This window comes from Cyanistes caeruleus, unplaced genomic scaffold, assembly GCF_971803275.1.
Source record: "Cyanistes caeruleus unplaced genomic scaffold, bCyaCae1.hap1.1 HAP1_SCAFFOLD_102, whole genome shotgun sequence".
Lineage (NCBI taxonomy): Eukaryota > Metazoa > Chordata > Aves > Passeriformes > Paridae > Cyanistes > Cyanistes caeruleus.
Window position 1 is genome coordinate 754,673 of NW_028255904.1, and position 20,789 is coordinate 775,461.

Genomic DNA, 20,789 nt, shown 5'->3' on the forward strand with positions numbered 1-20,789 from the left:
GTATTAGTTTTTGTAGGGAGAGAAGTTTTTTCCTGTTATGTCATGGAGGCTTTTTTACAAGGAATGGATTTTTTTGTGCTTTTTCATTTTTACAAATAGCAGCCGCCTGGGAAGAAATTTTTCTATCGTGACATTTTCCTGATTTTTACAGCCCTCCTAGAGGTGTGTCAATGGATTATGAATTCATGGGGTTTTATTTTAAGGATGAGTTGTTTGAAGGCAAAGATTCTCTTCATTTGTTTTTGTGATCATCGTTGGAAACAGAAGTTTTCTTCTCTCCCTGGGGGCAAAGGGCATTTTATTGTTTTTATTTGTTTTTCTGTTCAAACTTTTATGGGATAACAGTTACTTTAACATGTGTTTGGTTTCTTTAATGGATGCTTTTGTTTAGATTTACAGTTTTAATATATTTTTATACTTTTTTCATTAATTAAAGGAGTTATTTTGTATATCATTGTTTATTTCTATGGCTTTACTATAAGAATATTTTTGTTTCAATTACCATTTTTTCATTACTTTTCTATCTAATGTTTGACTTCTTTTTTTTACTGACTTTGATGTTTTTTTGTTGTTTTTTTTGTGTGTTATTACTCTGTCCTTTTCTGTCCCTGGAGAGATGAACAAGGTTTGTAGGTCTCATCCGTGTATTGAAAGGGTTAATATCTTGCCCAGCCTCATAATCTTCCTAGTGTTCCAAATAAATAGGTACTGTGAGGGATACATATCACAGGTGAGCACCCACTGCACAATCTGCTTTGGATTAAATCCCATCTCCGTCTTCATCAGCTCACAGTCACTGTGACACTATTCCTGCATGGAAGAAACAGGCTGGGATGCCCCTTTCTGCTTTTGGTCCTTTTATTGACAAATGAAATATTCTATTTGAAAACCTTAAAACCCTGGAGTTTCTTTGTATTTTCACCTGAAAATGCTGCCAGCCGAGGTTCCCAAGTGTGTGGTACGTGTTTGTGTGCACAGAGCAAAGGTGTCAGCCTGTGTGCGTGGCCCGGGTGTCTGTCAATGCCCATTGAAGCAGACGGCTGGAAGGGGGCTCTGCCCGCCCTGCGCTGCTCCGGGGCTGGGGCTGGGCTGGCAGAGGCTGCAGAGCGCTCTGAGAGGCACAGCCTCAGCCCCGGCCGGCATCTTGTGCACGGTGGCACAGCCTCAGCCCCGGCCGGCATCTTGTGCACGGTGGCACAGCCTCAGCCCCGGCCGCCATCTTGTGCACGGTGGCACAGCCTCAGCCCCGGCCGCCATCTTGTGCATTGTGGCAGCTCTGAGGGCTGTGCGAGGGACGCTCTTCCCCAGCGCTGTTTCACGTCCTTTCCTTTCCCAGGATGGCATTTGGAAATGTTTCTTCGGCCCTATCAATACACAACTCACTGTCTTACTCACTTTATGCCTGGAACGTTCTAAGAAGACAGTGAAAAGCATAGCGTGATTATGATGCACAAATAGTAGTCAAGAAAACAGTACTCCATAGCGTAGGGCCTGCAGAGCAGGGATTCGTTTATTCAACACCAGGAGTGAGGGGGAAGCTCCACCACAAACTCACTTGTCCATTCTTTGCACAGGACAAGCTTTTAAACTTTTTTAACTTAATGGGCACATTCTACTTTCCTAAGCTTCATATTTTCTAATTCCATGATTGCGGAAGCCCATGCAGCAGGGCCCTGCATGTAGTTGTCAGCCTCCTGGTGGTTGTTTTTGATGAAGGCTCAGGAGCTAACTGAATTCAAAAGGCCTTTTTGTTACACTTCAACACTTTCCTTTTCTGGGAATTCAACACAAACTTATGGTCAGTAAGTTCTGCAAGTTCTCTTGCTGTGTGAGGCCACATTGTGTCTTTCATTCAGCAATTCATGAAGAAAACACCAATTGCCTACTGAGACACTTCTGCTCCCTCCCAAATCACTACTCAAGAACAAGCCTCAGGCACATGCCCATAGTCCCTCTCTGCCAGCAGCTCCGAGCTGCATTGCACAGTGCTTGCTGTGCCCCAGAGAGCACCAAGCAGGCTGGCCTGGTGCCCCTGAATATTTCTGCAAAGCCCTCTGCATTTCACACCTTTGCTGTGGCTCAGTGCAGAGCTCCAGGAATGCAGGCGCTTGGTCCCAGAGGTGTGTGAGGCACTGGCTCATGCAGATGTGCCCTGACTTGCTGTCAGTGCCTCACGCTGGCCTCGGTTCCCCTGGCAGAAATGCCGTGCCTGAAGGACACTGCCCTGTGCTGGAGCCTGCGGAGCAGCCCGGCTCCCTCCCCCTGTGCCCAGAGTGCTGCACACACTGCTGACCATTGCCAGGAGTTCCAGGGCAGGCGGCACAAGAGCAGCAATGGTCAGGCAGGGCAGCAGCCCTGGGCTGCTCTTTGCCTTTCTCTCCTCCTGTGCAGACTCCAGACAGCCCATGGCACCAGTGTGTGCTGTGCCCAGCACGGCGCCGCTTCCCCTCAGGAGCAGCCAGCTGCCAGCTTGGCTCTGAGAGCGGAGGATTTGCCTGGGGCCAGCAAGAGGCAGCCAGGGCCAGGCTGCTGCCTCTTGCAGCTCCAAGGGCCTCCTTCCAGCCTGCCTCAGAGGCTCAGGCTTCTCTGGGCTCTGTCAGGGCTCTGCTGGGGCTCCAGCCTGGCCAAGGCCGGGCCCGCTCTCACCTCACAGGCGCTGACAGCTCTGCACCACAGGAGACCTTGCACAGCACCCTCACTGCTCTTTCTGCTTTCTCTCTTCAGCCAGACTCTCCTCCAGCCAAGGAGATTTCTCTTAGGGATACAAATCCAAGTGGCAGGAACCCAAATACTCTCGAGTCACATCTGCACAGCCTGCATCTGCACAGGATGTTTGCGTTGCACCGCTCCTCCTTTGGTTTTTCCTGCAAATGCCATTGCTGTTTCTGCCTCAAATAGAAATGGCACAGCTGGGCAAAACTTGGCCAGTTGGCCATATTCCAAAGGCGGTGTGGTCTGGAGAGGATGAATGAAGAGGAGCCTTCCCCCCTTACAAACTGTACCAAAGAAGCCATCAATGTCACTTTCCACCTCTAAGAAAAAACTGACAATTCAGGAGGAAATGTTGAGCTTTCTCACAGGGTCAGAAGGAGAGAAATGTTCCAAAGGAGTTGAGATTTTAGAAATTTTATTTAAAATCCTACTCTACAATCCTACACTACAAACCTACCCTACCATCCTGCACTACAATCCTACTCTATAATCCTATTCTACAATCCTACTCTGTAGTCCTACTCTATAATCCTACTCTAAGTTGGCCATGGAGAAGACAGTTTATAAATTGATTGTTGCATTCCTGCCTCCTCCTTCCACTTCTTCACGGCAACGATGAGAGGTGCCAGGCTGGACCCAGGCATGGCCGATGTTATAAATTGATGCTGCAGAAAGGAAAAGAAAACAACAAGAAAGCATGATTTTCCAATCTAAGAGCTTGAAAGGCAGGGGAATAGTTTTTAAATGGAAAGGGGATTGAGTCAGAGTAGGTCAGGAGCATGGGGCAAGAGTGGCACAGGTTGCCCCAAGAGCTGGTAGGTGGCCCACCCCTGGAAATATCTGAGGTGTGAGTATCCTGATCTCTTGAAAGATGTCCCTGCTCATTGCAGGACACAGACTAAATGACCTTTCCATATCCCTGTGTGTTAGTTTGAGATGAATTGACATTTAGGGAAAGAAGTAAGAAACCCCGCACGGAAGTGATTTCTTTGAGAGAAGCTGCTGGGAGCTTCCCCTGTGCCTGAGACAGGCCAATGGCTGGCTAGTTCTGAGAACTGACAACATTTTGCACCATTTAGAAATGAGATGTGCCTGTGTGATGATGCACATTTTGAAAACCACCATCCCGGGCACTGGCCCTCTTTGCTTCCGGAGCCCGAAGGTAACGGAGCTCTGGTGAGGCCGGCCCTGCTCGCCCACGGCCTGTGCTCCTGGGGGAGGCCGGGCCAGAGCCCAGCGGCTCCCGGGCGGGGGATGGAGGCTGCGGGACCCCGGCCCCAGGCTGGGCCAGGCCACGGCTGCTGACATCTTGCCCACACTAAACCCTCTCCCCGGCGTGCAGCGACGGCTCCAGGCCGAGCCTCCCCTCCCAGCGGCTCCCGGGCAGAGAGAGGGGCCCAGCACAGCCTGAAATCCAACACCGTGACTGCCATCACCTGGGTGAGATTGAACCCTTTCACTGCACAGGTGAGACCTTTCTTATTCTTGTGGGCCTGCTAATAAAATTTGTTATTCCTTTGAAGTTTGAAGCCTGTTTTGCCCTTCTCCGAATCCAGAGCTCCCAGCAAGAAATGAGTAAGTGCCCTGGTGATTTTAGCCAGCGCTAAAACCCAGCACTCCCTGCCAGCCCAGCCCAGTCTAGGATTGCTCCCCACTGTCAGCTGAACAGCACCAAGGTTGGAAGGGAGGAGGATGGGGGCTCATCTGATGCCTTGGATTTCAGTGGAGGAGGAGCCCATCCCTGTTTCACCTGCAGCCCTTTTGGCATTTTACCTGCAGCAGCTCCTTGGCAGACCAGCGCTGCGCCTCGCCTTTCTGCAGGCAGCAGCTCAGGAAGTCACGCAGCAAAGGCGAGAATTGCTCGGGCTGCCGCAGCTGTGGGCTCCCTTCTGTGGCTATGTGGAATTTAGCCTGGAGAAAAAGGAAACACAAGGCTCCACCTGCTTCTTTCCCATCTGGAACTGCTCTCCCAGAGCCCATTGTTTAAGCTCCACTCTGCAGTGGCAGTTTTTGCCCTGGCAGAGAGGCAGACATGACTTTCCTGTAGCATTTGGATGACGACTTTCCTGTATCATGAAAAAACCCAAGCCCCAAAGCCACAGCTTTGCCAACATCCAGCAGATCTTGCCTTGGCAGCTGATTTCATTGCCTGATCTAGTTAGTGGCAAATACATCAGCAAATACATGTTTCCTTCTCGGAGGATTCCCAGCAGCTTGGCAGCCTTTTTGGAAGAGGAATTTTGCTATTCTAACTAACTGTACTATTTCCAAGGATTCTTACATGAAAAGAATCTCTGCAGTGCTTGTTGGTCCCTTAAGCACAGCTGCCATAAAACAAAACTCATCCAGCTTATTGTCTTGTTCTTGAAAATGATGGTAATTGGAAGAAAAGAAAGGAAATGCAGCAGGTGTTCCTCAGGGAAGGAAACAAACCTTTGGAATCTCATTTTCAACACAGACACATTAAGATGCCTCCACAAATGTATTGGGTTGAAAATGCCTGTTTGGGCACACAGGAGCCACCTGCAGCTCTGTCTCTCAGCACTCTGAAAATTTCAGGTTCCCTTATGTGGCAAAAGGAAAATATTCATGGTGAAATCAGAAGTGTCACCCCTGTGGTAAGCCTGTGCTCGTTGGATTCTCAAGTCAATGCATTAACGCTGTGCCCATCCCAGAAAGTGCCAGGAAACAAACAGGAGGTTTTGGCAGGCTCTCCCCGTCACCAGGCTCCAGCTTGGTGATATGGAGAAAGTGGCTTGGGTTATGAAAGAAGGTGGTCACTGAGTGTCTCAACAGCACTGCATAAGAAGCAGAAGAGACTCTGGCTTTACAGCCTCATCTCTGGGTTTCAGACAAGTTTCCCTGTGAGAAGAATGGGGCTGCACTTCTTCTCTCAAAAGCACTGTTTTAGAAACTTGGTTTGGTTTGAGTTTCTTTGCTTCATTTCTGGAAAGATAACAGCAGCTCTGAGATGCTTGTTTCCTATTCTTGGGGCCATCTACACAGCCAAAAGAGCTGGAACGACTTGTAAGGCAAAGCAAAATGCTGCCTGAGAATGGAGATGGTTTGGGCGAGGTAAGTCTTGAGTTCCCCCAGTGCTGCAACCAAAGCTCCAGCAGATGCTGATGTGCTGCAGGGACATTTGTAGAAGGGGCCTTGGTGGAAGTACTTCAAGCAGATGGCCATGGGATTTTGTGCAGTGAGCAGAGAACCCGGGACAGGTGAGAAAGACAGCGGGATCAGAGAGTATTTGCTCCTTACCGATTGAGCAGTGAAACTGTCATAAGGAGTTTTTTGTTCGGCCATTTCAATTGCCACAATTCCAAAAGACCACACGTCCACTTTGGGGCCATATGGTTGACGCTTCACCACTTCAGGTGCCATCCACCAAGGAGTCCCGGTCACCGAGCACCGCTGATTTTGCTCAGGGGTGAGCTGAGCAGAAAGGCCAAAATCAGCTGAGGAGAAAGCAAAATACTCTTTTAATTTTAATACTCTCAATTAGGAAGCCAAGGCAAAGAATTCCCCGGTAGAAGTTTGAGAATGTGCAGTTGAATTTCCTGGACAACACTCCCTGCTCTCTTTCCTTAGGGCTTTAGCCAAGGAAATATGAATTGGCTACTTCAAACATCCCCCCATTTTTTACACTTCCTCCAGCAGTGCCTTTTGTTCCCCTGAAGGTTTAGATTGCAGCTCCCTCCCTCTGGAAGGAACACACACAGACACACACACAGAGCAATAGCACTCTTGGCTGCTTGTGGTTCCTTGTCATAGCTGTGTGCACCCTGCAACTGTACCTTCAGCCCACAGCAGGGGGGACCCCTGCACTGCCAGCAGCAGCATTTTTGGGGAGCTGGCAGTCACTGAAAGCAGCCCCACACCCCCCATTCCTGGAAGGCTGAAGCTGAGCAAGAATACACTGACCCAGCTTGACAGAGCCGTCGGTTCTGAGAAGGATGTTGTTGCTCTTGACATCTCGATGGATCACGTGGTTGGAGTGAAGAAAATCCAGTCCTTGCAGGCACTGAGAGAGAAAACAGAACCAGGGGGGCAAAAAGTAGTGCTGTGAGTTCATCGCACAAGCAAGGAAACAGCTGTGGAAGGTTCCCTTTGCAGGGGAATGGGGAGGAATGGCAGAACACAGCGCCATTGAGAGCAAGAGCCTGCTGCTCCCACAGTAGCAGAGCAGTGCCTTTCTCAGTGGAGAACTGCAAATGCCAATGCAAGAGACAGAGATAGAATACAAGAGCAGGGGATAAGAGTACAGGAAGTGAGTCCAGTGAGTGTAGGGGCACTGACAGACAGTTCCCTTGAGATGCTCTTGCTTGCCCATAGCCAAGCAGCAACACAGAAACCAAGTTTGGCCCATGAAATCACTCCCATTCTGAGCCCCTGTTTCCCAGACAATGCAGCTCAAGGCCTTGGAAGCACAGATGGGATCCCTGACCTCCCGACTGACAGCTGCAATCTCTCCTTCAGACATTTGAATCTCATCGATGAGATCTCTCAGAGTGCCTCCGTCCATGTACTCCATCACCAGCCAGAGTTCCTCATGCACAAGGTAGCTGAAAAAAGGAAACAAGGCCATGCAGGTGAACATGCACGGCTAGGTTGGTTTTTTGCTTGAGTCTTGTTTCTGGGTCCCTTGGAGACAAGGGCAGAAGTAAAGGCATAGACATTGCCTCTAGGCTGTGCAGTGTTTGCAGTCTGTGCTGTCTCAAGGAGAAAGGCAGTTTAGGAAGAGCCCAGATAAAAAACCTGTCACGCATGGCATTTCTGGAAATAAGCACCTAGTCTTCCTGGCATGCACAGCAATGGAAAAGAGGGGCAACAATGCAAGGGCAATCCTCTCTTGGATGGTTCATCAGTATTTAAGAAACTTGAAAAACTGAGTCCCAAAGAACTGTGGAGGCAATGAACTTACAAGATATTGAATTCTTAAGATAGGGCTGATGCAGGTTTTTGAACAATTTTCAGTCTGCATTTGCCAGGGTGGATTCATGCAGACAAAATGCAGTCTCTTCCCATCCATTGGAGATAAGTAGAGAAATAATCATTAACAACTCTATTTCCTGCCAGTGACCAAAGTGGGGTTTTAAGCTCTCATGCTTGTAGTATGTAAACAAACATTCAAGGGATAGGACCGTGACCACTCACCTGGCTAAGTAATTCACGATCCTGGGACTCCTATTACTCTCCATGATCCTGATTTCATTCATGGTTAGTATCTTCCTATTCACTCCTTGCACATTTATTTTCTTTATGGCCACCTCAAATGACATTGAAAAGGAGTAACTTGAGACAATTGGTAGCATGAGACCACAACACACATGGAGCAAGTGATTTTGGAATGGCACAGCCAAGCTGAACCAAAGTGCCTTGTGATTAGACCTCATCACCGGAGTAATTAGGGAGTGACATTCCAACAGCCCATTTCTCTGCTCCCTTGGGGGTCAGTTACAGGACATGTGGCCACTGGCGATTTGCCTTGTCCACAAAGCCTGTTCCAAGTGCAATTTGCAGGCTGGCTCCAGTCTGTGCTTCTTGTGCCTTTTCAGCACAGCTCTACTCAAAGCTCCAGCCACAGCTGTCAGCAGTGGGGAAAGGCCTGGAGAGCAGCAGAGGCTGCAGGGGCTGTTGACATTTACCTCTCCTCCTGTTGCAATGTCAAGTGCTCTGGAAACCTCTCCAAAACCCCTAGAAAAAAAACAGCAGCAAAGAAAGGAGAAGCCATTTAGATCTTGCAGTGGAAGCCAGTCCAGACAGGAGAGCTCTGCTGTAAATGCCTAAAAGCTGCAGGTTGCAGGAGGGGTCTGCCAGAAGGCAGATGATGCATTTTCCCCTCAAGTGCCTGGGCACTGGGCCTGTTCCTGAAGCCTTGGGCTTTACTGCCTCAGCTCCAAAAGGCAGCTTATTCCTTCATCTCGGCTATCAGCTTCTAAACTGTGCAATTCTAATCCTGAGCATGGAGTATTTCCTGTAGCAAACTCTTGGAGAGAAATGTTCCTGAGAACTGTTATCTGACAGCTCTCATTGGGGGTAGGTTGTGCTTTCAGGCAAGCAAGATTCTTCTCCTTTCATTAGTGTGGCCAGATGATTTGGAGACATCCAAAAATGTGAAGGAAATGAATCCTGAGCTGTCCCACACTTGAGAGACAAGCAGATTTACCAGGTTCTGTTCCTTGCTGCAGGCAAGACCTTGGCAGCATGGAGATGTCTTTGACAATGCCTTCTGAGCACACTTGACAAATTCTGGCCAGTACTGAGAGATGGGGCAGACTAAGCCCGCTGTCTAAACATGTGGACAACTTGTCTGACTTCCCACTTGATGGATATTCCCCCAGTGAAACACCTGGCCCGTGGCTGTGTAGAAGTGACTGTGGTTGGACTCACCCGCTGCCAAGACTTTCCAGTTCAATGTATTTTGTGATGGGATTTTCCTTGTTCACCATCCTCCCTGAGGGAAACAAAATGCAAGATGCTGACTTTCAGGCAGAGATCCCAACTTGCAGGAGATGCCAAAGGCAGCCCCGCTGTCTGGGGCTCTGAACCCTCTGTGGTCAGCTGGGCAGCAAGCACAGCAGCAACAAGACAGGCAGTTGTGCAGTACAAATGGGCAGCAGAGAGACTGATTTTGTCCAGTCCTTGGAAGGAAATGAAGCACAGAGAGCACAGCAGGGCACAGCACAAGGCTGGCAAAGGCCAAGCATGAGCACTGACAAGCAATGGCAAGAAGACACAGCCAGCCTGAGCCCCTGACAAGCTGTGGCCCCCGTTCAGGACACAACAGCATTGCCTTGGAGATCAGACACAGCCAGGTGCAGATCAAGGCCCTTTTGTGTCCCAGCAGGTGAAGGTAGACACCAAATCAGCTGGGATCTTTTCTCAGCCCCACCAGGTCTTTTCTGAGAGCACAGCACTGGCAGCTGTTATGGGCAAGAAGCAGATTAAATGGGTTGTGCTGCAGAATCACAAAGGGCTTGATGTGTTTTCCCAGAGACTGATCTGAGCAGGGCTTGGGCCAATAGGTAGGATTCTAAGAGTCATGGGAATGGCTGGGAATCAGGGATGAAAAAGTGCCATGGATCTGAGGAATACACAGCACAGGGGCTGCAGGCTCGCTCCTGAGAAATGCCTGCAGTGCTGTTTTATCTGATCACACCACGTGGATGTGTCTCTTGGACACATCTTTATAAAAATAAAACTAGGATACTAATTACAGATTGTTATACAAGTATCTGTTTCTTCATTGTGGGCCCAATGAAAACATCTCTTGCTCTCTGTTTCTGCTGTCACCTGATGTTCTTTCAAAGGAGTCCTCACTGACAAAAATACAGCATTCTCATAAAAACCTTGTAGATGTAGTAGAGGCAATAAAAACAGTCCTAAAAATGACACCAGTAAGACACATGGGGCAGAACAGCTCTTTCAGGATGGAGAAAAAAAAAACTACCAAAAAACCACCAAAGCCAAAACAAAAATCTATAAAAAACACCACACAGAAAACAGAACCACAACAAAAAGACAAAATCCCAAATCAGTTTCTGTGAAGTCTTTTGGTGCTGACAACAGGTGGGAAGTCGGGAGTCTAAGGAGAATTTAGGAATTAAATACTCTGTTCAGTTTGGCCACTAGCACACAGAACTTGCATAGATCATTTGCTGGGCCACAGCCTTCTGCTGATCCAAGAACAATTCCTGCTTCTGCCTTTAGTGGCAAGGGAATGCCAGGCAAAGCCGAGCCAGTCCAAGCTGCCCTCAGAGGCAGCAGGAACAGCCAGAGCGCTCTCTCGCTGCCTCAGAGCACAGCAGTTCCTGTGGGGAGTCCTAAATGTCTCTGGGACACCAAAGTGAGGAGGATCATTTGCTACAGCTCTGCTGGCACGTGCACACAATACACTGTCCCTCAGACAAGAAATACACCAGACGTACTCAGTTGCTCCACGAAGTCTCCCAGGCTCTCCTGGAGCTGAGCAGCAGATGTGTCACTGCTGGACATGGACAAACTGCCCCGGCTCCACTGCTCAGCTTGGGGAACAAAGGCTCCTTTAGATGCTGCTGCTGCTGCTGCTGCTACAGCAGATTGAATGGAAGAGCCTGTGTAGATCTGAGAGAAGAAAGGAGTTTGTGTCAGAAAGCTGGCTGGCAGAGATTACCCCGAGTTCCCTTTTCAAATGCAAGCCCTTAGGAAGTTGCTGTTAGCCACATGCAAAGCTCATCAGCTGGATTTTTTGGATGCCCACTTCTGGAACCAAATGGTCAAAACCCAAGGTTGGTTTTAATCAAGTTGATGGCCAGTTTCATATTCCATTTTCCTGGATTTTCTGAAGGATGACTGCAACAACGACCATTGCACTTCCTCCCAAGGATCCCTTTCCCCCTCCAAGGGCTGCAGACACATTTGCAGCTCCTTGTTCTAATGTTGGAGCTCCTCCCCCTCAGTCCTCTTTTCCTGCACCATCTTCAGAAGGTGCTCAGCCTGCAGCACTTGTGCTTGGGACAGTACCTGTGCCTCCCGCCGACCTTGGGGCTCTTCATCAGCCGGCATTTGCTGGAAGCCTTCGCAGGCTGCCAGGTGAGATATCAACACGTCCACCTCAAGTCAAAGAGAACAAAGCAGTCAGAGACCACAGCTTGTCCCTGTGTGCCAAGGCTCATTGACTGTGAGCAAAGGGAAAGAGCAGGACAGCAGCAGATTCACCAAGGGATACAGACAGCTTGCAGCTTGTATTCCAAATCTGTCTGGGGGACTGTGTTCACTTGCAAAAAGCCCTGAAGAAACAAGGAGAGCAGGAGCAGGCCAGCAGGAATCCCTTGAGATGAGTGCTGGCAAAAGGGGCAAATGACTGGTGCCACTGTCCAGGGCAGCAGCTGAGATTGAGCACAGCAGGAAATGTCCTTCCAAGCAGCTGGGATAGACACTACAGCAGGATGGCACTGAGAGGCATCAGCCCAGCCCCCTGCTGCTCTGCAGAGGAAAGGCAAGAAGGGCAGAAAGCACCAGACTGCAGTGACTGCTGTGCCTGTCGCTCTTTCACTCACTCGATTTTCTAGAGCCTCTTGCTGCTGAGCGAGGAGATCTAATTTCTCTTGGATGATTCTCCTTTCTTCCTCCAGCCTGTTCTCTCTTGCCCTGATCCTAGCCTCAGCTTCCTGCAGCTCTGCCAGAAGCTCCTCATCAGAGGCCTGTGAAGAACGACAGAGAGGAATTTCCATGAGTGGAGTGTCTGCCACTCTTTCACTCACCTGGTTTCGTTGATTTCCTCTCTGCCAGGGGAGATTCATCTCCTCTTCGATGCTTTTGTCTTCCTCAGGCCTCCTCTTCACTGCCATGATGGCCCTCGGAGCTTCGGGCAGCTCTGCCTGGGGCTCTGCCTCGATGTTCTGTACACACAAAAGGAGAGCGAGTGCCTGGGAGCTGCCCTTTTCAGGCCTGCCCTGCCACTCCTGCCCTTCCGACATCTACACTCTTGTTAGAAATCCTGCTCAGTCAGGAGACAAGGATGTGTGCAATTTGATCCTCTGCTGCAGGTCAGAGAGCCTCTATGGCCACCTCAGGATATGGAAGAGGACCAAGGTGTTTCTCCTCCCTCTTTTGTCAGCTGAGAATTCTGAGTGGCACTGACAGAGATCCTCAAAAGGCCCCACCAACAAATTAATTGACACACCCCTAGGGATGCCAATGAAGGAAGCCATGGGTCATGTAATGCATGTATGACCAAAGTCAGCAAAAACCACCTAAACCATGGAATTGTCTCACCTCACTAGGACAGGCAGAAATTTACAGGTTAAACAGGGAGTGTCAGGACAGAAGAGGCAGGAGGAGGAAAACAGCTCTAAGGAGAAAAAACAACCATCTCTAAAGGGGTTCTTAGCAACAAAAGACAGCACTCAAGGACTTGCAGCTTTGCCCCCACACTAGGCTCCAATGGAGTTTCCAAAGCTGCAGACTTCACCACAAAACGTATCAAGAGAAACTTGCCACTTGTGGATTTTGCCTCAGAAGAAGGGTTCAGAACTACACAGTTTGTTTCTTTGGCCACACAGGACAAGAATGGCTGGCCACAGCTGCATGGACAACACAATCATCTCCTTGCAGCTTATCAAAAGCCAAAAGACAGGTGGCCTAAAAGACTCTGCAGAAGTGAAGAATTACTCCAGAAAACTGCAGAACACTTCTCCAGGTCATCCTGAGGTTTCCAAAAAGAGACAGCAAACAAACCAAGCCCTGTGAGCCCCAGAAATGCCATGTGAGCCCTTGGCCATGGCTTGGCAGAAGCCAAGAGACAGAGCTTCCCTGAGCCAAGCAGCCAGCTGCTCACCCGCAGGCAGCAGCGCTTTGGGGCCTCAGCACGACGGCTCAAAGCCCAATTTCCAGCTGCCACGGGATGGGGGAATGGCTGGGTGCTGGCAGGACTCCAGCACTCAGCATCCTCAGCCAGCAACAGCAAGTGCTGGCTGCTCAGAAACTTGCAGCTCTGCCTTGCACTAAAGACAGCAGCACCCAGCACTGGCACTTACTGTCTGGGCATGGTCAGGCTGGGCTGTGACCACAGCTGGAGGCTTGTGCTCCTTTTGCTCATTTTGCTCCTCTTTGGCCTCTTCTCCAGGAGCAGAGGGAGCCACAGCAGAGTCTGCTCTTGCTTCTGGGCTCTGTGGACAGATGGTGGAGTTAGGGACAGGCAGCTCCCTATCATTTAGAACCTTATTTCTCTTCAGCTCGATTTCTACAACCAGCTCTACCAAGCACAAATCATCAGCTTTGATAGCAATGGGATTCTGAGTCTCTCCAACTAAATTAAAATGGGTTAATTCAGCCAGGCTGCAAATAGTTCTGAATTAGAGAGTTCACCCTGGCTACTATCAGCAAGCAACGTTCTCTCTGCAAATCTGAGCTTTGAGTTCTTTTAAAGCTCTGCAATGAAAATTAGGAAATAGCCAACAATGCCTTTGCTATTGCTGTTTTAAACATGGAAATGGATCTTCTTTCAGCCCACCCAGCTGGCCCTCTGCACTCTACTGCCACAGGCCAAGCTCACAGTTCCCTGCACAATTCTGAAACACCAGGAACATCAAATGTTCCTTTCTGACTCACCTCAGGATCGGCACCTCTGAACACACGGCTCAGATGACCTGCAGTGGGCAAGGAAAAGGAACCAAATTCTTTGAGAAAACTGGAGAGAACCGTGGCCTATTTAGAACAGCATCTGAGAAGATCTCCCAGTCTACATTTTCAAAGGTGTCCTGCTTGACTGGTGTGGTTTAAAGCAACAACTTCAAAAAAATCACTAGAAAAGTTACTTGTATCTTGCAGTGAGATATGGATTAGAACAAGAGCAAAACAGGCTTAAAACTTAAATGGAATAAAGAAAGTTCATTAACAAAAACTACAAGAATAAGAAACCAGAATAAAACTTCCAGAACAACCCTTCTCTCCCCCACTACCCAACCATTCCCTTGTTTACATGACAACATAGAGACAAAAATACTTTGGAACTTTGGTGTTTACAACAGTCCCAATTCCTGCTGGAGTCTTTTCATCAGTCTTTGTAGAGAAACAAAAGTCTTATGCTATCTATGGAGTTTTTCACAAGAAAACTATTTTTCTTCATAGCTTTCTATTTCTCTGATGCCAGCTGTCAGGAAATCTGCCATCAGTTATCTCCTCCCATTTCCCATCACTCTGAGGTGTGTTATGGGTCATGAGTCTAGGGATGTCATTTTTATGAATGAGTTATTCAAAGACAAAAGTTCTCTTTATCTGTTTTTCTGAGCCCCCCTGGAAACAGAAGTTTTCTTTTTGCTTCTTAAAAGCCCAAATCTTCAACTCTTACTTCTCCCCCTCTGTTCCAGCATCTCACAGTGTCACAACTACTTCATCATTTGCTCAAAATCCTCACTTGGAAACACTCCATTCCTCCCAATATACTCTGTCATGAATTAAAGGAGGTTTTATTCAGAAAACTACTGTCCATCTCCATAGCTTTAACAGAAAAATATTTCAGCTTATTAAAAGCATCTCCTTCTTCCTCTTCCCCCTCTAAATTTATTTTTTTTCATCACTGTCTTTGATGGGCTGATGGTTGATCACTCCCTCTCTCTCTCTCTCTGGAAAAAAAGGATTAATCTGCATGTCTCATGCAGGCAGTAAAAGAGTTAAAATCTTGCCAAAGGTGCAGATGTTGATGGTGTCAGGTTTCAGTTCAATGGCAGAAACTGCAAACCAAGTCAGGCCGGCCGGCTCCGTTTCTCCCCCCACCCTGTCCTCTGCAGCCTTGTCCGGCCTGGAGGGGGGGAGGAGGCCGAGACAGAGCCCTGTGACCTCGTCAGAAGCCAGAAACCAAAGAGAGCAAGAAATTCCCGGCCTCACATCTTCAGGTGGTGTTCACAGGTTGATCTCACTTCTCAATAGTTAAAACCGCTGCCAATTCTCACCCATGGCCAGGAATTAGTCAGGAGAAAAAACTCCCATCAGCCTCCAGCAGTTTCAACTTCCCGAGCTCTCAGAGATATCTTAAAAGTAAAGTCACCCCAAGAGATTGAGCCAGCAAAGTGAGGAAATGCCAGACTCTGCTGCCACAGGTTCTCCCGTGGAGGGAACAGAAGCCCTGCAAATGCTGCCCGCAGCCCCCTGGCTACAGACACCCCGTGTTTTGCTGAAGGTGTTGACAGGAGCTTGACCAAACCAGGGGCATCCTCATGGTCTTTGTGTTTCAATAGCAACCCGGTCACTAAGGAAGAGCAGGGAGACCTACAAAAGCCAGCTCAGGTTCCAGCCAGGGAAAACCTCTACTTACGTGCCAGGTTGGTGAGGTAATATCCAGAATATCCGATGACATAGATGGTGCAAACGGCAGCAGCGAGCTGCTCCATCATTTTTGCCAGTTTGCACACTCTGCTCCACCACAAAAACAAACACGGCTCCTGTCAGTGTGCAGCTGCCCACTGACAAACGCCTCAAGCAGGAGGATGCTCCTGCACTGAGCAAGCCCAAGAGCTGCTCTGACCCTGAGGCCTTCCGTGCACCAAGGCAACCTTAGGATGTCACCACGACAAGGTGGCATCCATGCCCTGACATCACAAAGCCAATGCTCTGCGCTGCTCTGGGAATTGATGCAGAGCAACCCAACCTTCCCTACAGCAAACACAAAATTGCCTGGCAGGTTCTCCTCTGTCACAAAGGGTCACAAATCCTTTGGTGGGCTGTGGGAAATGGAAAGACAGAAACTTCCACAGATACTGAAGGGTTTGATTGACAGCCTTGGAAGGAGCTTGGGTTCATGCAATGCTAAAGGTTCACAGACGTTGAGTCGAGAATTCATAAGCTTATGTTCCTATAGCTGCAAGTAAGAATATGCCATAAGCAAATAAAAAACTGCATTGAGTGAGATGGTGGAGAGTTTTCAACTGTAATTGTGTGATTTTATAGAGTAAGCTATGAATCTAAATATTATCCTAAGAAGCACATGTGTGTAGGTGAGCTAGCAGTCTATTGGGTGAAAAGCAGACACAGTGCAGCAGAACTTGGCAAAGGTGAATGGTGATTAAGTAATAATAAACCTCTTCAATGTAGTGCATTAGCCAAAAAACTCAAATTAGCGAAGCTAAGGCACTGCACCAGGCTGAAGCTGAGGATCCCCAGCCAAGCTCAGAGGGAGGAGAACACAGCATTTGTGGGATCCTTTCCAGTCTGACTTGCTTTAGCTGGAGCCTGGGGGAGGAGAGAGCAGGAGAAGGGTTGGCTGAGTCCTCTCCCCTCTGCCTTGCCCTTCTCTGCTGGATCCTCAGTTCATCCCACACCCACCCCAAGACTCCATCCCCATCCTACTGGTGCTGACGGGATTAAAGGAGATAAAGAGGAGATTAAAAAGATAGAGAGGAGAGAAAAGGAGAAGTTTAAATGCAGTTTAAATATGAAAGAAATGCATATGTTAGTGACTGCTGAGAGTTCCAAGGGAGCTGAAGGGTTTGGGAAGGGCCAGGAGCCCGTGAAGGGCTCAGGAGCTGCTGCTGCCGGGAGGGAGGAAATGCACCAATGGCTCCCAGCAGAGTCTGTGCTTTGAGGCTCTTTCCCAAAGAGCTGCAGGAGGGAAAGCAGCTGAGTTTGGAGGAAGAGTTTTCTGCTGAGGTTTCCTGTTTGGAGCTGTCACAAGCTTGAGCTGCTCAAGGGAAACGCGGCTCTGCTTCCAGCAGGGCCCAACTGCCCGGGAGCACAACTTGGTTCCCTGGCCCTGAGCCAACGGGCAGCAGCAGCTTCTGTTCCCTCCTGGTTCTTGTGTCATTTCCAGCAGCACAAGACACACCAATAAATGCTCCTCCAGAACATGCCATGAGAAACACAACCTGATTTCATGGCATGGAGGAGCTCTGACAGTCCCACGGGCTCAGGTTTGTTTGTCAGTGAACAGAGCAGGGAAAAGCACAGACACATTCCCTGCACAGGGAATTCCCAGGAGGAAAGTGCAGCGCTGGAGGATGAGCTTGGATACAACGTTCCCACGGCAGTTTTGGGGATAAAATCGTCAGGAGAGAGAAAAGAAAAAGTCCTACCAAGGGTGGGCTGGGGAGGGCTGGTGCTTCCCAGGAGGCTCCCAAAGCTCAAGAGGACAAAGCCCAGACCTTGTCCAAGCTGCGAGCTGGGTCTGAGCCAGAAACCAGGGGGTGGCAGAGACATTGCTGCTGAAGGGCTTCAGATTGCCAAAGCTAAAGTGTCCAGGATCAAGGAACAACTTGAGGTTACAGAAGTCTCAGTGCCCACGTTCCATCCCCTCATTTCAAGCTGAAAGCGGAGCTCCCCTTGTGATTCTGCTTTTTAATAAAGAATGTCAAACTTCAACAAAATTCCCTTAGAAAGACCCCATGAAGGTTCACACTGTGAGAGCTCACTCGAGGCAGCCCCAACTCCTGCCCTGGTTCAGTCCCTGTCAAGCCCACTGTGCTTTCCAGCTGCTTTGCTCCAGCTCCCCCCAAATCACCACGAATTCCACTGAACTGAAACAAATCCAAATCCTCGTGGGTCGGGACAAGGGCAGGGAGAGGTCACTCAGGGATCACCATCAGGGGCACAACAGCCCGACATGGGGAAATGCACTGAACTTAGGACTGAGCAAATCAGACCAGGAGAATGAGGATTAAAATCAGTCTTGAGAAACACCTCCTCCCGCTCCTGAACTTTTCTGTCCGGGCCGCTGCTCGCGGGGCACAGAGAGGGGCCCGGCCGTGTCCCTCCAAACCTCCCTGGGAATCACCCCAGAGCCCTCAGCCTTCCGTGTGCCCATCCCCGGGGCCCCTTGTCCCTCCCAGTGGCTCCCGTGGCTCTCCCAGTCCAGCCCAGCCTCTCCCAGTCCATCCCAGCCTCTCCCAGTCCATCCCAGTCACTCCCAGTGACCCCGCCTGTCCATCTCGCCCCTCCGTGGATCTGCCGCCCCTAAGCCAATCAGAGCGCACCTTTCTGATGACTCATCAGTTGCCGGGCAGATCCACAGAGCCGAGAGCCCCGCGCTGGACTCGGCCTCTCAGTGCCGCGCACTTCATTCCCAGTCCCGCCCAGTGCCACCACAGTCCCTCCTAGTGCCAGCACAGTCCCTCCCAGTGCCACCACAGTCCCGCCCAGTGCCACCACAGTCCCGCTCAGTGCCACCGCAGTCCCTCCCAGAGGCCGGGGAGTCTCTCCCACTCCTTTTAGCCCATTCCCAGTCCATTTCGAATTCATTCCTCCTTCCACTTCCAGACATCTGCGCCTTCATCCAGTGTCCCAGTATCCACTCTCATCTCTTTCAGCGCCTCCCCAGTCCCTGACAGCCTGTTCCCGGTCCCACCCGACCCCACACCACTCCTCTCCCATCTCTCCCAGTTACCCCCCAAGTTCATCCCAGTCTGTCCCCGCTGATCCCCAGTGCCCATCCCAGCGTGTCCATCTCTCTGGTGCCCTCCAGCTCCCAGCCCGGCCCCGGCCGCCTGCTCTGCTCCCTGATGGATTTCTCCCCTGCCCACATCCAGCTGAGCTGCTCCCAGGGCCAGCAGCAGCTCTCGGGCCACGTGCTGGCCACTGCCGTGCTCCCCAGCGGGGACTGGAGCCAGCAGCTCCTGGTGCTGCTGGAAACCGCCCCCGGCAATGCGGGCTCAGCTCCAGCTGCCAGGTGGAGCACGGCAGCCTGGAGCACCCCCTGAGCCGGCACTGGGGCACGGCCCGGCCCCCACAGCGCCGGGGGCAGCGGGGGAGGCACTGGGGGGGCCCAGAGGGGGATTGGGGTGTGCTGGGAGGAACTGGGAGGGAGTTTGAGACAGACTGGTTTAAACTGGGAGAGGGGTTTGGGGGTCAAGAATGGCTGGGAAGGGGTTTGAAGGATGCTGAGGAGGGTGAGATGGGGTTCTGGCGTTCCTGGTGGAAACTGGGAGGGAGTTTGGGGGTGCTGGGTGTCACAGGGAGGGATTTGAGCGAGCCTGGAGGAGCTGGAAGGAGATTGGAAAGCAGGGATTGGGATGAGGTTGGTTGTGCTGGGAAGAGACTGGGAGGAGTCTTGATGAGTCCTGGTGGGGCTGGGAAGGGACTGGGAGAGGGTTTGGGGGTCCTGGGGCAATGGGGAGAAATCGGGAGGGGGCTGTGGGATCCTGAGAGGAACAGGAGGGGCTCTGGTGGATCCTGGGGAGGCTGGGAAGAGACTGGGAGCGATTTACCAAAATAGCAATATTGATCCGCTGTCGCTGCCCGCTCGCCCCTTCACGCCTCGGCTAGTTCTGGCCGACGGCAGCGGCAGGAGTGGGGAACCAGGCGAGCACTGCGTGGCTCAACCTGGAACCTCCAGAGCTCCTCTGCGCTCTGGCGTTATAGCTCACAGGGCGACATGGGTTGTGGCGAAGGGAGAAAGAGTGCTCAGGCTCTCCCAATTTCCCAGGACCAAGTTTATTCCAACAGGTGTAGGGGAAGGAGACAAGGTACGGGCCGGAATTGAAGGGAAGAGGTCTGAGCTGAGAACACTGGGCACCGCCCTGCGCCAGGTTTAAGGACTGTGGGCGGCCCATACAGCGACCAATGGGACAGCAGCAGGGGAGGAGTTGTGGGTGGGGATTACAATACGCAGAACCAATGGCAGGGACCCGGGGGAGGGAAGGCAGTTGTACAATCAATAGGGCGTAAAGGAAGGCATGATAGGCAGGGAAAGAACTGGAACAAAAGGTGGGGTTTACATAGATTGATAGGACTCGGGGGCAGGATTGGGGTGATGGATGGGGAACAATCTGGAAAAAGGGAAGGGTTTACAATGATGGGCAACTGGGGACAAACCATTTTGGATAACGGGGGAGCAACTGGGATAAACCAACTCTGAACTTAATAAAAGTAAACAAATTGGCGGCAACAATCCAGTATCAACATCAATCTGTTAATGGACAAAAATCCTCTCCAACAGTTTAAAGTTACAAAGTGGATGTTTAATCACAGCACTGGGCGAGTGCAGGAGTCATCCCCTTAATATGCACTGCAAATTGAAAAAAGATTCCAGTGTCTATTTACAGAAGTCTTGAATATCCAAAATATTAATACATATTAATACTAATACATATTCCTAATGCTTAACACCTCCCATGCTCCACTTCAGACTAAAATTCATGGTAATGAGTTTAAAACGTCACTGTGCCTGCGTGGTTAACTCCGTAATTTGAGGAGGGGGTAGTTTTGGCGAGGAGGAGTCATCAAGAGATGAAGGAAAACTGTTCTTCCTCACTCTCACCTTTCTACCTTTACAATGGTTGACATTACAAAGGACATTTGGTACAACTCCAGTTTCCTCCCTTGTGACATTTAAATGGGTTTCCAGATGTAAGGTCTGTGATCTTCCTGAACCCGTTTATCAGTTTCTCTTTTCTCATTATAAGCACAGCTAAACAAACATACAATGACAAGTAATTTTTTACCTAAGTCCAAGACTCATTATCTCAAATCCTGCTTCTCACTTCATCATCAACTCAAACTAGTTCCACAAAGGCCTATCTCTAGCTAAGATCTCTAATTTTTCTACAATACCTAATTATTTAAAATTAGTGACCCCAAAGGATGTTTCAGAATGTCCTGGGTGGGCT

The 20,789-nt window shown here is 50.0% G+C and overlaps 2 protein-coding genes across 2 annotated transcripts; both read right to left on the bottom strand.

The window, feature by feature from the left end:
* Positions 1-3,110: 3,110 nt before the first annotated feature.
* Positions 3,111-10,917, bottom strand: LOC147646309 (serine/threonine-protein kinase PAK 1-like). Its single transcript, XM_086873648.1, has 6 exons — positions 7,870-10,917; positions 7,160-7,277; positions 6,637-6,736; positions 5,974-6,170; positions 4,486-4,623; positions 3,111-3,377 (listed from the first exon to the last, which is right to left on the bottom strand). The coding sequence occupies exons 1-6, from the start codon at positions 8,106-8,108 to the stop codon at positions 3,249-3,251; spliced, it is 921 nt and encodes a 306-aa protein (XP_086729774.1). The 5' UTR covers positions 8,109-10,917; the 3' UTR covers positions 3,111-3,248.
* Positions 10,332-15,715, bottom strand: LOC147646310 (uncharacterized). The gene is made up of 5 exons (XM_086873630.1): positions 15,509-15,715; positions 13,807-13,844; positions 13,233-13,364; positions 11,754-12,095; positions 10,332-10,343 (listed from the first exon to the last, which is right to left on the bottom strand). Exons 1-5 carry the CDS (start codon positions 15,585-15,587, stop codon positions 10,332-10,334), a joined length of 603 nt encoding a protein of 200 aa, XP_086729756.1. The 5' UTR covers positions 15,588-15,715.
* Positions 15,716-20,789: the final 5,074 nt, after the last annotated feature.

Bases quoted from the DNA above. Each gene is read 5' to 3' on its own strand.
- LOC147646309 (XM_086873648.1), bottom strand. From the start codon at position 8,108: ATGAGGTCTAATCACAAGGCACTTTGGTTCAGCTTGGCTGTGCCATTC. The intron at 6,737-7,159 runs GTCAGGGATCCC...TTTCTCTCTCAG, and splicing joins TTGCAGCTGTCAGTCGGGAG to TGCCTGCAAGGACTGGATTT. The intron at 4,624-5,973 runs GTAAGGAGCAAA...CTTTTTCTCCAG, and splicing joins ACAGTTTCACTGCTCAATCG to GCTAAATTCCACATAGCCAC.
- LOC147646310 (XM_086873630.1), bottom strand. From the start codon at position 15,587: ATGATGGAGCAGCTCGCTGCTGCCGTTTGCACCATCTATGTCATCGGA. The intron at 13,845-15,508 runs GTAAGTAGAGGT...TGCCCACTGCAG, and splicing joins TTACCTCACCAACCTGGCAC to GTCATCTGAGCCGTGTGTTC. The intron at 13,365-13,806 runs GTGAGTCAGAAA...ATCTGTCCACAG, and splicing joins TCAGAGGTGCCGATCCTGAG to AGCCCAGAAGCAAGAGCAGA.